The 14,683-nt window shown below is 50.5% G+C and overlaps 1 protein-coding gene across 1 annotated transcript; it reads right to left on the bottom strand.

The window, feature by feature from the left end:
* Nucleotides 1-1,267: 1,267 nt before the first annotated feature.
* Nucleotides 1,268-13,094, bottom strand: LOC110151487 (keratin, type II cytoskeletal 5-like). The gene is made up of 9 exons (XM_020914870.2): nt 12,615-13,094; nt 10,647-10,855; nt 8,358-8,418; nt 7,437-7,532; nt 5,042-5,206; nt 3,966-4,091; nt 3,294-3,514; nt 2,656-2,690; nt 1,268-1,470 (listed from the first exon to the last, which is right to left on the bottom strand). Exons 1-9 carry the CDS (start codon nt 13,092-13,094, stop codon nt 1,268-1,270), a joined length of 1,596 nt encoding a protein of 531 aa, XP_020770529.2.
* Nucleotides 13,095-14,683: the final 1,589 nt, after the last annotated feature.

Raw genomic sequence — 14,683 nt, 5'->3', positions numbered from 1 at the left:
GAAGCAGGTTATAGGCTTTCTTCCCAGCCCTGAGGACACAGCTCTTTGCCGTTGCCTGAAATGCCTTCTTTCCATCAGTCCCATCAGTGAAGCCACTGTAGCCAACTGGTCTTTCCCTTTCACACTGTGACCTTTTGCTAGGTTAAAATCAAGTCAACAATAATAGTAACATTTACTGGGTGCCTACTATGTGTTGGAACCACGCTGAACTCTACATCCATTATCCCGTTGAATTCTTATGATAACCATGATATAGTTTCTATTTTATGGACAAAGAAAGTGAGGAGCAGAGTGGTGGAGTAAAACTCCCAAACCACACAGCTTGTCTGGGATGGGCGGGGATCCAATCTCATCATTTCTGATGTCACTGTGCTCTACTGCTCTGGTGGGGGGGGCCTGGGTTAGGACTCAGGGATCTACTGTTAGTATGCATTGTATCCTCTCTGTTTCTCGGCTTCTTCACCTCTGGATTAGGAGACTGAACTCAAACATTCTTGTGCTTGGCAATTCTTAGTCTAACTGTGACACTTCACACTGGTGCCTTTTGCATTGTCTTGGCTTGGGTCCTGGAGTGATGGCGAGGGAAGCCTGGGGCTTGGGGAGGTAAGGGGTGTAACAAGAGACTCTGGGCGATGGCAAGAGGCAGAGGTGGGTGGAGGTCCTGTTACATGATGTCTGGGGGAGGGGATTCTCATTCTGCCCTGGAGTAAACCCTGAGGGTAGATAGAACCTGCTCCCAGAGAACTCCATTTCCGAGGTCGTCCTCTGAGTGTGGCATAGGACACAGACTCAGTCAAGGCCTAGAGAGCTCGGTGACATTTTTATTGAAGCAATTTGAGGGGATAGGCAGGCACCGGAAGCAGGAGAAGTGTTCTGTCTATGGTGGGAAATGCAGGCCTGGACTGCACTCAGCGTCTCTGGGGGTAAAAGGTCAGCTCTAAGCAACCCCAGAAAGGATTGTGGCTGCCAGGGATCTGGGTCAGACAGGAGGGAGCTTCTGAAGGAATGCCCCAGCTCAGATCTTGGCATATGGCCGCTGGAATGGATGCCTGTGCGCCCTGGAGGGCTCTGGGATGAGGAGCAAGTAGGGTACCTTTGCGGGAACCTATTTGGGGGCAGAGGGATGAACAGGTGAGCTGGGGATTCACAGGCTACTTCCCTGCTCCCGGTGCCTCTTGTGATTCAGTGCATGGGGGTCAGCAAAGCGGCGGGTCTTAGGCCTGGGGGCTGGGGCCCTTAGAGGGCAGGCAGCAGGGCGGGGGGCCCTTTAGCTCCTGTAACTCTTGCTGGACGAGGTCTTGGAGATGATGCGCATGCTGGAGCTGGTGCCGCTCATGCCGCGGCCGCTGGTGGAGCTGAAGCTACCACCGCTGCTGCCGAAGCCGCTGCTGCCGAAGCCATAGCCGCCCCCGGTCACGCAGAGGCCGCCGCCCCCGCTGTATCCCGAGCCCCCGGAGGAGGAGACCACGGCTGTGCAAAGAAGGCACAGGGCATACTGTCAGCCTCGTCCCTGGGTCTTGTGCCCAGGCACCTCTCTCCTACAGGCTCCCCAGGGAGCCTCACGGTCCCCATCATCTGCTGCCTCAGCGAACACAGAACATGGCAATTTTCATAGCTTGCCCAGCTGTGACCACAGAGGTCTCCTTGACAGGCCTGAGAGGATGCCCTTACTGTGATGCCCCTATTTTTCTGGGGAAGAAACAGGTGCAAAGACACCAAGTGGCAGGCCCAAGGTCACACCTGCTGGAGAGCAAAGCTTGGGGCCCCTGGGCTGTGTTCGTCCCTCCTCTCTACCCGGGGCTTTCCCAGTGGGTGAGACAGGAGGCCCCAGCTATTGTACGGGCATCACATGTTCCCAGATGGGCAGGGCCCGAAGGCGATTCAGGTGAACCTTCCCCAGACTGGAATCCCCTTACTGCCTCCCTGAGAGGTGATCCTTTTGCTTCTGCTCAAATCCCTTCTGCAATGGGGAGCTCACGGCCTTGGAGTATAGCTCCCCACAGCCTGTGGAACGTATGAAGATGCCTCTTCAACCTACCCTCTCAGTGTCTGATTCTCCAGGTGAGGCATCCCTATTCCTTTAACTCACTAGTTTCCAGCCCTCCCTCATCCTGGTTTTCCAGCCTCCATCCCAGGGCTGGACCCATGAGAGCCCCAGGGAACTCTACATCCCATGCCCAGGTCTCCACACTCCATGGATGCCACTGGAGCCTGCTGGGTCCTTCTGCAGAATGAATCCCCCTGGCTTCTTCCTGGGACCTGAGGGCAAGCCTCTCCGCTTTCTTGTTCAGTTAATTTGCTTCAATTTTCAACACAGGCCTTTAGCTTTTTAATAGCCTCTTGTTAGTTTGAATTTCTGCCAGAACTAGCTGAAAACTCAGGTGTTCGGATGAGGGACCCATTGCTTTGTGAGTAGTCCTGTCCCATAACTGAGGTCCTCGGGGATTTGGGTGGAGTGGATTTGTGATTCCACCATGAACCTCTCTTGATCCCACTGGGAGGAAGGGCCAAAGAAGAAAGGGGTCTCCACAGAGCCTCTCAGAGAATCTTAATGATATCCCTGCCCCTGCTCATTCACTATCTGTTCACCAAAAATGATGCTGTTAGCTTCTGTTTTATCTCCCACTTTTCTGTCATCCCAAGACATTTACTCACAGATATTCACGGGCCCAACACCTTCTCCAGTGAGTCTGTTGCAGGAGGGGAGAGAAAGACATATTTCATTTGCTGAGCAGTTAGAGAACCCTCGTTTCTTTGTATTTAAAGCTATCAGCACATAGGGCTGACTGTGCTCTCGGCACTGTGCTGAACAAGGCTTTTGATCATCCTTTTAGCTGTAAGAAGCTGGTGTGACTCTGGGAGGGGACATTAGACAAGAGATCAAATCCAAATATATGGCGAAATGGGGAGACAGACTCATGCTCCCTATGTCGGGAGGGACAGTCAGATGGTAGGCCTCTTGGGCAAACACAGAGCCCCTGAGTCTCACCTTGTCCTGAGTGTGGCCACATTGATCACAGGGCCTGGGCAGAAACAGTCCTTCAAATGGCCTTCCAGGTAGTCATGGACCACCTCCTCCTGACACCATCTATCCTGGCCCCTGTTCTGGGTCCCATTGGAGCTCTGGGAATGACTTCAGGACGCCTCAGGAGATCATCTGAGTTTTAAGTCTGTTTCTATTCTGTGCATTTCTATTTGGGGCCTGACACTGTGGGGATCTTGGCCACTGTGGCATTGCTACAATGCTCTGGTGGCGCTTATCTGAACCACGGGAGGAGGAGGAGCTTTCCCACCTGCACTCCTCGCCCTCCAGCAGCTTCCTGTAGGTGGCGATCTCAATGTCCAGGGCCAGCTTGACGTTCATCAGCTCCTGATATTCACGCAACTGCCGCGCCATGTCCTGCTTGGCCTTCTGCAGGGCCTCCTCCAGCTCGGCCAGCTTGTGCTTGGCATCCTTGAGGGCCAGCTCCCCACGCTGCTCAGCATCGGCGATGGCAGCCTGGAGCGTGGCACACTGCCAGGAACACAGGAATTTATGAAATTGTCCACAAGGAAGGATGGAAGATATGGGCTCTAGGTTAAAAATGTGAAAGAATTTCCTGAAATGGATTTCATGCAAAGGAGGTTGGAGTATCATCATCTTTAAAAATAAGATTAATCTATGTTCTCCTTGGATTCTTTGCGACTTAAGATGGAGAATGGTTTTCGGGGTCCCATTCAATATGAACCTCTCTGAATTGTGGGTAAGTAAAGTGAATCAGTTTTGCCATGTATGCCTCCAGAGGACAGCATCTTTCCAAGAGGAATTGATGTTGGACAGATCTCAGAAAGAAGGTCCTGGCCTTCCTGGTAGGGGCGGAAGACCACAAGTTTATATTTCTGGACAATCACTCATCTGGGGAGAACTCTCTGTATGGGCTGAGGCAGGGGAATGGATGAGATGGCCAATGGTTGCTCAGCCCTACCTGCTTCTTCACGTTTTCAATCTCAGAGCGCAGCCTCTGTATCACCCGGTTCAACTCAGAGATCTCCATCCTGGTGGAGCGGAGGTCTTCCCCGTGCCGGCCGGCAGACCGTTGCAGCTCCTCGTACTGGGGGTAAGGAGAAGGAGGAGAAGGGGCGGTGAGGCCAGAAAGTGGTGGCTTCCCAGGGCCCAACAGGGCTTCTGAGACAATGCTTAGAAGCACCTCCCTTTGCATGCAGCTGTCTCCATCAAATCTATTGCACTGTCTCTTGGCTCTGCCCCTCACTCTCCATATCCAAAGTCTCCACTCCACAGGTGTACCTTCCCATATCTCAGCTTTGGTCCTTCATCTTCATGTTTGGGGTCTCACCCCCACAAACTCAGCATCGTTCGGGGGTGCTTGTCAGTTTCTAATTTTAAAGGGAAGACCCAGAGGGATGGGATGGAGAGGGAGGTGGGAGGGGGGATAGGGATGGGGAACACATGTAAATCCGTGGCTGATTCATGTCAATGTATGGCAAAAACCACTACAATATTGTAAAGTAATTAGCCTTCAACGAATAAAAATAAATGGAAAAAAATAAATAAAAATAAAGCTCATTCATATTTGTTTTTTCTGGCACCAGGTCTTGTATCCCCAGGGACTCCTCAGCTCCAATCTGGAAAATGTCTTTGGGTAACCCCTAACCAGCTTTGCTCAGCCTCTCAGCCCCAGCTATTTCTACCTCTCATCTCTGGATGCAAGAAGCTAAACCTACCTCTTGCTCCCACCCTCCCTCTCCTGCACCTACTAGTACTAGTGGCCGGTACTGTCCAGCTGTCCCTTGCCTCTCCTCTGCAAGGCATCAGAGGGGTGTTCATCTCCCTCGGGGCAGGACTGACCACCTCTTGCCTTTGTCTGGCTGTTCCCCCAGGTCCTGATGAGGCTGCCTGAGGAGTGCTCTGACAGAGTGAGCCCCAAGCTGAATTCAGATCCCTCTAAGCCCGTCAGACTGGGAGGACAAGGCTCTTATCTAATCTGCCTTTGAAATGTCAGTTCTCTGAGACTGTTTCATGAAATTGACCTTGACACCTCACCTTGATCTGGTACCAGGACTCAGCCTCGGCCCGGCTGCGGTTGGCGATGTCCTCATATTGGGCCTTGACCTCAGAGATGATGCTGTCCAGGTCTAGCTTGCGGTTGTTGTCCATGGACAGGACCACAGAGGTCTCGGAGATCTGGGCATGAAGCTGTGCCAGCTCCTGCAAGGAGGCCCATATGGGAAAGATGAAGTTGGGTGTGTTTGCGTGCTTGTGTGTGTGTGCATGTGCAGGTGTGTTGTGTGTGCACGTGTGCACTTGTGCGTGTGTGTTGGGAGACTGCCCAGCACCCCAGAACACACTGGCACTGAGGGCCTCCCTCGCACCACAGGATGGAACAGTCTATTGAAGCCTGAAAGGGCTGGGGGGACAGTAGGCAGGTCACTGGGTTAACACCTGTTCTCTATCTGCACAGAAGGAGCAGCAGCTCAGGTAACTGTAGCCAAGATTCTCTAGAAGTCACTCCCACTGTCAAGGGCACGCACCTTGTTATAACCTGTCAGTTCGGCGATGTCTCATGTTCTGAGGAAATGCAAGCTTTCATTCCAAATAAAGTAATTATCTTGGGAAAGAGACCTGAGTCAGAAAGAGCCGGAAAGCTGTGCTCTCCCAGCCCCATTTCCTAACCTTGCTCCATCCCTGCGCCTCAGGGAAGGGAAACGGAAACCACCTGGAAACAGCAGAAAGACCTGAAAAATTCAAGCCTAGGATCTGCCAAGCAGGTTAGATGGCACCTCTGAGCCTCAGAGAGACTAGTCCTACTTCTGCCTCCCATGATTTCTGTGAGCGTTAAATACACTCATGTTTGTTTGTATGGGGCTTCCCTGGTGGCTCAGATGGTAAAGAATCCTCTTGCAAGGCAGGAGACCTGGGTTCAATCCCTGGGTCGGGAATATCCTCTGGAGAAGGGAATAGCTACCCACTCCAGTATTCTTGCCTGGAGAATTCCATGGACAGAGGAGCCTGGTGGGCTATGGCCATGGAGTTGCAAAGAGTCAGACATGATGGAACAACTAACCCTTGTATAATATGGGTTTTGAAGCAGAAAATCCACAAGTAATTTGTTAATGATGACTTTACGGAATCATCTAAAACACTGGTTCCCAAAATGTGATCCTCAGACTAGCAATATCATCATACTGAATCAGAATTGGTGTTCTCACAAGATCTTTAGGAGATTCTAATGAGCTGTAAAAATTTAAGCATCACTGATCCAAAGCCCAAATCTGTAAGCAACAGTATCAATTGTTAATTAATTGTTAATTCCTTTCTTTATTAACAATGGGTTCATGCATTTCCTGCTTCAAGAAGTTATTATTTTGTTGCTATTGGGTTGCAATTTGCTTTTCCAAAATAGTTTTTCCTGATAGCTCACCTAGCTGGGGAAGTCTCAGCTCACAGGATTGCTGCTCAGCATTGGGAGCCAAGATCACCCTGGTTTTCAGCATTGAAGTGAATATAAGCAGAGAAAATTATGGGTTTTTATTTTTTGCCCCCAAGTGGGTGGTCATTGAAGCCGCCTGAAGACCCAAAGCCCATGTTCCTGCTCCTGGAACATGACCAGATTGTGTTGGGCATCACACACGTGCAACCCCGTGAGCAGATCACCTGTTGTCACCAGGCCTACTTGTGATGCACACTGCACCCTGCATCCCTACCTCCACATCACTAACCTCATCTCGGCTGCTCCCCCTCACTCATTCTCCACTGGCTACATGGGCCTCCTTCCGGCATTTCTGGATCCTCAGTCCCTTGAGGTTATTACCCACCATCTGCCTTCCTCTGCTCCCTGTTGTGCATTTCTCCATCACCCCTGGAATTGCGAAGTTATTTGATTCTTTCCATGCTACCCATCTCCTGGAAGCTCCAAGAACTTAGAGCCTTGATTGCGTTTGCCCAGCGCTGTATCTTGCGGGCTTGAGCTCAGCGTTGGGCTTATAGAGGCACACAGCAAAATGCCTCTTCATGAGAGCCAGTTAATTATTTTGTGTGCTTCTAGAAGCACCTGAGGGCTCACTAGTTGCCACTTGATCTGCATAATTGCATCATCCTGCAGTTGCCATAGGAAAAGTAACAGGTAAATCTGAACTGGGATGGGTGAGCTGGGTTGCTCAGGTCATTCTAGGGAAACTGCAAGTAATTCGCTGACAGGCAGCTCTTTTGTCTGACCAACAGAAGATTCTCAAATTTCTCACCTTATCTGACCCACCAGCTGCCCTGGGAAAACTCACATTCTCCCTTGGTAGGGGAAGCAACATCTACTCCATCAATTTCAACTCAGGCATGGGGTGAGGAGCAGAGGGGAGACCAGGGAACGGGCCAGCAGCCTCTGTGCTCAGCTGCAGCCCCCAGCCTCCAGCTCTTCTGGGGGGGAGCCCCCGGCCCTGCTTACCGCTTCATAGAAAGACCTCAGGAAGTTGATCTCATCCATTAAGGCTTCCACCTTGGCCTCCAGTTCCACTTTGTTCATGTAGGCAGCATCCACATCCTGAGCACAGAACATGCAGTCACTCTGAGTCCCACCGTTCTTGGGTTAGCTGGCCCCTCTGTGAGTTAGGTTGGAGGACTTCAGCTCCCGGGGCCAAGAGCATTTCTCTCTCCCAGGCTACGGATAGAGTGGAACTTACAGGGGGATCCAAACTGCATGTGGACCAGGTTCTTGGGGATCACCCATCTGCTCGTCAGCTGGTGCTCCGTGGAAAAACCTCTCATGTCACCTCCATGCAGTGAGGACGACATGAATCATCCTGAGCCCTTGGGTCTCTACTGCCTGTGGCCTCACCTTCTCCCTGAGGCTTCCCTGCCCCTTGCACTCTGTCCCTTAGTCCCCTTTCCACATTGCTGCTCCTGTTCTTCCTCCCTCTCCAGAGTAGCTCCAGGGCTGGATCTCCCCCTCCTTCTGCCCATCCACACTGAGCAGAAAAGTCCACAGTTTCTGGAGCTGGCCCCCATCCTATGCCCATTCTTGAGCCTGACTTGAGGTCTCACAGACTCAGCTCAGCACAGGGCCCATTCTGCTTCTCCTTTCCCTGCATAAGATCCACATTGGGGAGGGCACTGGTGTTGATTTATAGCTCAGACTTGGGTGTCCTGGATCCTGACTCACTTCTGGTTATCTGGGTAACCTGGGGCAACTTATTTAACCTCCACGAACCTGAGTTTTCTCACTTCTAAAGTAATATGTGCTTCCAAGATTGGTTATGCAAATTAAATAAAGCCTCATATACAGGGCCGCAGACTTATGTGGCAGCTGTCACTCCTGGGAGGGGCTCCCTGGGCCTGGAGTCAGATCAGAGCACCCCTGTCTCCTCACCTTCTTGAGCACCACAAACTCATTCTCAGCTGCTGTGCGCCTGTTGATTTCCTCTTCATACCTGCGGGGAGAAGGAAACGGATGGATGTTCAGAGCGGGTCTTCTAGGAGTGAGGTCCAGTGGGGGGGAGGGGGGTGTAGGTAGGAATTCAGAGCAGACTTGGAAAATGCGCTGCCTAAGTGTTGCTCTCCTATTACACATATTACCCAACCCCAAATCCATCACACAACCACCCCTGTCCAAACAAAATCCAAACTCAGAACAACACAAAACAGAACTGCCCTCCATTCTTTCTGAGGTCTTTCTCACAGCTGTATTCTCAGAGGTCCCATGAAGGGGCATGATGCTTCCTTTTACCCCACAGTCTCACCTAAGCCAAGGGGAGGGACAGAGAACAGTAGAGGGGGGCAGTCTGGCCTAGGCCGGCGCCTGCACCCCATGGCACGCTCATGTTGTCTCACTGCTCTGTTCTTAGCTGCTGACCCACTGCCTGAGAAGCAGAGTCTTCAGGCTAATAAGAAGCCTCCCTTTTGTCCCCTCCACCAAGTTTTCTCATCTTCAATTTGTCCCTGAGCAGCAACCCCACTCTCCCTAGCCACCCTCACCCCACTGATCTCTGGGAAGGAAGTCTCAGGTCTGCTCTAGGTAACATTCCCCATTCCACCTCTTAAGCATCAGCCAATCCCACCCTCTTGGAGGCTGGGCTGTGGAGGGGGCTTCATCCCTTCTCCATATTGGATGAATAACCCAGGGCAGGTCCCTTAACCTCTCAGAGGCTCTTTCCCAACCATGAGTCAGCTTGTTGTTAGCTATATACTAACCCACAGGATGGATACCATCAGACTCTCCCCCACTTTTCTATTGCACCTTTTGTCTATAGAATCTTCAGTACTGTGCCTTCTTCCAAGTTCTCTGGGAAAACAAATCTGATTTTCCTTATTGTTTCCTAAAATTGTCTTTTCATTAAACATGATCATCTTTGCTTCACCCAACTCCATGCAATTGTCTTTCTCTGTTTCCCAGTTCACAGTCTGTCTGCAAGAGGGCAAGCCTCAAGTGGCCCTGCACAGGCCTCTTAGACACCTACCACAGGAACATTGCTGTCCTTTAATCAACAGCACACTCTCCAACAGATTCCCCCATATCCCTTCAGTGTGCATCGTTTCTTCACAAACTTGAGTTTTTTGCCTTTTCCTCCTGGAAGACTTCTTGGATTGAAATACTGTTATCCAATATTTGCATGATATTATAAATTGTCTGTCAGCACTTGCTTCTCTTGTCTATGTTTGCATCACTACATACATTATACTTAATCGTCAATATAATAAAAATAGCTAACATGTGTTAACAGCTTACTATGTACCAGGCACTGGCTACTCTATTGAGTACTTTACAAGTAAGTGTTGCTTTAATATTCCTAGTCTCACTATGAGGTGGGTACTATTAATATCCCCTTTAACAGACAAAAGAACTAGGACTTAGAGAGTTTCACTTTCTTTAGGTATTGAGTCAGTGAATGATTGAGCCAAGAATGTAAATCTGAGAATTTCGCTAGTGGTCTAGTGGCTAAGATTCTACACTCCCAGTGTGGAGGGATCCAGGTTCAATCCCTGGATGGGGAACTAGATCCCATATGCCTCAACTAAGACCTGATGGAGCCAAATAAATAAATAAATATTTTTAAAAGTCTTAAAGAAAAATAATTGTCAATCTGACTAGGTTCTCTAGCACTGTTTGGCAGAACTTCTGCCTTGATAGAAATGCTCTATACCTGCATGTGTTATGGGACCCGTTAGTCATTTGTGGTGACTGAGCATTTGAAATGTGGCTAGTGTCATTGAGGGCCTGAATTTTAAATTGAATTTAATTTTAATTTAAATTGTCTCATATGGCTTGTGGTTACCATGTTAGAGCAACTCTAAAATCTGGGCTCTCGTTACCTTATACAAATGGTAACAAAAACTGATTTGTTTGGCCCAAGAACAAACATTAAAACTAAATTAAAACCATAAAAATAAGCAATTATTGGTATCTTTAGGTATGAGCATACCATTATGTTTAGCAGGGTGTGTGTGTGGTTCCAGGGAAAGTAGATACACCTTGTTCTTCATACCCCAGCCTTGGCCAGGGTTGGGGTGGATATGTGAACATTGTGTAAGTCAGCAGTCAGATTGAGTTGAACAAATGTGAGCATGAGATTCTATGGGTGTGCCCTGTTCCCCGTTGGCTTGGGCACTTCAGCGGAGCCCAGGGCCTCCCCCAGAGCCTCAGGGCTGAGCTACCACTCACTTGTTCTTGAAGTCCTCCACCACTTCCTGCATGCTCTTCAGCTCCACCTCCAGCCTCGAGCGCTCTCCCCCAAGGCTGTCCAGCTGCCGCCTCAGGTTGTTGATGTAACCTTCAAACATGGGCTCGAGATTGACCCTGGTTGCTTTATGCTCCTGCAGGAGGCTCCATTTGGTCTCCAGGACCTTGTTCTGCTGCTCCAGGAACCGCACCTGCCGCCGCCAGAGGTGAGAACCCATGAGCATGTCTTTACAGCCGTTGCTTCGCAGAGGGCTCTGTGATACAGGACCCCCGACAGTGTAGGGGGAGCCCTGCAAGATCTCAGAGTCCAGGTGGCAGGCTCCTCCTCCTCGTTCTCATGTGGGCAGGAGCCTGGGATGTAAATAGCCAAGCCCATGTTGGTGCAATGGGGCTGGGAGACTGGCTAGTAGCTGGGTTTGGAGGTAAGAGTAGGCAGGAGGGCCAGAGGACCAGGAAACCATCTGAATACATCAAACTATGCTGATGCATGATAGCTGAAGAAAAGAACACTCTACCATGTTACTGAGTGAGATCTTTGGTTCCCAATAAATGGGCAAGGGGTTCTTAGCAGAAAATTCACCCATTTGCTCTCAACATGATTTCTCTAGATCTAGAATCTGGACTCAGTTGCCACCACAATCCAGGAATGCTGGAGTAGATCACTCTGGAGTCACCTTATGGGGATCTGGATACAATTTCAGCCATGTCCCTCATGAGCTGTGTAGCCTTGGACAAGCTCCTTCTTGTCTCTATTCTCTCAGATCTCAGGTTCCTGTGGTCTTGTGCTACTAATCTGTTTTTCCTGAATTGCACTCAACAGCTCCTCAAGCTGGGAGACAGCCTTAGGAACATGCAAAATCTTTTTCTCTAAACCAGTCCCTCTGTTGAGGGCAGTTGGAGTGACACACAGCCTCAGAGAATGAAGGAACAGAGCCTCCAAGACTTTGGAATTGGCAGTGTGCCTACAGATGGTCTTTAACAAATGCATCCCACTCCCACTTCCATTTTCCTGGCTCCAGTCCTCCCCAGCCATATCCCCTCATTCCCCAAGACCCCTCCAGATGAACTGTGGAAAAGCAGGGCCCACATCCTTCCCCTCAGAACCGGGCTCCTGTAAATCTCACATCTGTTGGTGCAAGCATCACGTCAAGTGGAGGTCATGAGTGATAAAGGCTCCAGCAGGTTAGGTTTATGCATTCAAAGGTCTGAGTCCATATGATGAGGCATTTCATAGCCTGTTAGACCAGCAAGAGGACCTTGGAGTCCATCTGTTCAACCCAACTGAGGCCTGAGAAGTTAGGGATTCTCCCAGCGGGAGAGCTGCCACAGGAGCTGGTTGCCCCTCAGTTTAGCACTCTTTCTTTCAGATGCCAGGATTGGAGCCTGAATGATTCTTGGGATGGTTCTTCCCAGATGAAAGCAATCAGCTCTAGTGTGAACTGGCAATAGTGCACACTAGACTGTTTCTTTCCCCAGAACTGGGGAAAGCCTTAGGGTTCCAGGCCAACAGCAGGGAAGACTCAGGGCTGACATCACAGCTTTCCTCTCACCAAAAGGAAAGTCTGAAACCCTGAGTGCATCCCTCGCCAATCAAATCAATAGTGAGGCTGCCACAGGACTTGCCCATGTTAACTGGCAGGGAAAAGTGACCTCAGCCCACTTCTGTGAGCTGAACTTGTAACCTTCCATTTCTCGATCCTCTGTTCTCTGAACCAATCCCTTTTGCTGTCTAATTTTAAGCCAAGTTCATGGCTATCCATCAAAAGAGCAATATTCTCGCAGTGGGTCAGACAGCTCTGGTGCCTGAAGATGGACATTTTTCTCATCTCAACAAGGTGGGAAATCACTTCCTCCGCACCCCTGACCCCCAGGACCTCAGAAAAGAACAGAAAGCTGAGATACTCCTGGGTGCCACCTGCTTTCCTGGTGGGGACCCCATCGCCCTCTCACCTTGTCGATGAAGGAGGCGAACTTGTTGTTAAGGGTCTTGATCTGCTCCCTCTCCTCCTTTCGCACCCGCTGGAGGGACGGATCGATCTCCAGGTGAAGGGGAGTCAGGAGGCTCTGATTGATGGTGACCTCATGGATACCTCCAGCGCCAGACATCATCCCACCTCCAAACCCATAGCCGCTGCCAACTCCTCCCACTCTGTACCCTATGCCCCCAAGACCCAGCCCATAGCCAGCACCCCCGAAGCTGGTCCGGTTGGAGCGGTAGCCGCTGCTGATGGAGATTCTCTTGTTACCCCCAAAGCTGTGGAGGCTCCTGGTTCCAAAGCCACCTCCAAAGCCACCCCCGAAGCTCTTCCCACTCTGGATCATGGAGATGGAACTGAAGCTGGGCCGGCAGCCTGAGAGGAGGTTGGCTGAGGAAGCACTGAAGTTCCGAGAGCCTCCTGACTTGATGGTGATAGAGGATCGTTGGGTCATGGTGGAAGCCGGTGTCAGTGAGTCAGAGGAGTGAAACTGTCACAGGGATGAGCAGCCTTCCAAGTCTAGCTCTCCACAACTCTCCTTGACTTTTATCCCTTTTGAGAACTGGGCTTGGCCAGAGAAGATCAAAGACCACTCTGTTGAGTTCATCTCAATGGTATGTCTGGCCACGACCCATCTTCCTGCACCGCTCATCATCATAGGGAACACCCCACCCAGGGCAGGACCAGGCCTGGGAATTTGGACTTGGGGCAGGCCTGGGTCCCAAGCCCCCACCCCCACCAGATCATCTCGCATTCTCAGCCACACACTGCAGATATTCCCACGACTTCCCTTCTCCACCTCTTTTCTTGAATCTTAGACTCTGAACACATATACTTGATTATGGCCTTCTCATTATGGTCACTTATGAGGGAAACATTTTTTTTTATTGAGGATTTCATCTGTGCCAGACCCGTGCAGGTCAGTTATAAGCATTAAGTTTTTTGATTCTCATTGTAAGGTTGGACGACAAGAATAATAATTGCCAATATTTATGGAGCAGCAATTATAAGTAGTGCTTTACACCTGTTTCTCATTTAAACTTCACACAGCAGGAAGAGGGTAGCTCTTATTATTCTTGTTTTGCACATGAAGCAATTGAGGTGTAGAGTAGTTCAGAGACTTAGAACCCAGCGGTCTGACTGCAGGTCACCAGCTCTGCATCACTATTCCTTATACCAATGGGCGAGGTGGCTAGTTTGAGGGAAAGAGCAAATTCAGGATTTCACTCTAAATTCCTGTGCCCTCTACCCCTCACCCCAGGGTCTCATCCCGTGATCACCCCAAGGACCAGGGACATATTCTCAGTGTCATTTCTCTCCTTCCTTCCATCCTCTCCCTCCAAACCTTCCAAATTTTAGCCCCTGGTTTTACATTCATCTTTTCTCATCCTAGTTCATGGCCCCTTCCTTCCCTTCCATTTAACTTCCTGCTCCTTCACCCTGGACAGCTGTGTTTGAGATCCCTGGTTCCAGAGCCCACGGGTGTGGTCCTGAGCACTGATCCCATTCCTCCAAGCCCACTCGGGCTACCCCAACTCTGGGGTCAGCAAGGGACTGAGATCTGATGAGAGGCGTCCAGAGGCTGTCCAAACTCAGGAATGAGGGAGCTGCCTGCAATTATAGGCCTAAATGGCCCTTCTGTTGGGTGAAAGCATTGTCCCCAGGGCTGACTTTAACTCCTCTCCTGGCCTGTTATTTTCCTGTTCACATCTGCAAGTTGGAAGCTGTCAGGAAACAATCGACACTTTGCTGGCAGAGGGCTGGGCTGACCACCCTACGTCAGTGTCCTCAGAACTCAGTCTGGTTTGGGGAGAGGAGGGCATCACCCTGCATGACATACAGACTAGGGAGTCTGAGCAGAGCTTCCACCCAGGGGCTTGGGCTTCTCAAAGAAGGCTTCCTGACAGGAGCGGGGCGGGGGCGGGGAGTGGGCAGCAGGAGGAAGGGAGGGAATCTGGCCAGTGCTTGGCCCTCCTGCCCCTCCCATCTTCTCAGCCAGGTCTTCTTAGCTCTGAGGGAAAGGGAGGGAGGTCAGATGCGCTG

The sequence above is a fragment of the Odocoileus virginianus genome, chromosome 24, assembly GCF_023699985.2.
Source record: "Odocoileus virginianus isolate 20LAN1187 ecotype Illinois chromosome 24, Ovbor_1.2, whole genome shotgun sequence".
Classification (NCBI taxonomy): domain Eukaryota; kingdom Metazoa; phylum Chordata; class Mammalia; order Artiodactyla; family Cervidae; genus Odocoileus; species Odocoileus virginianus.
Note: the sequence above shows the minus strand (reverse complement) of the source record. Positions and strands in the feature narration are given on the sequence as shown.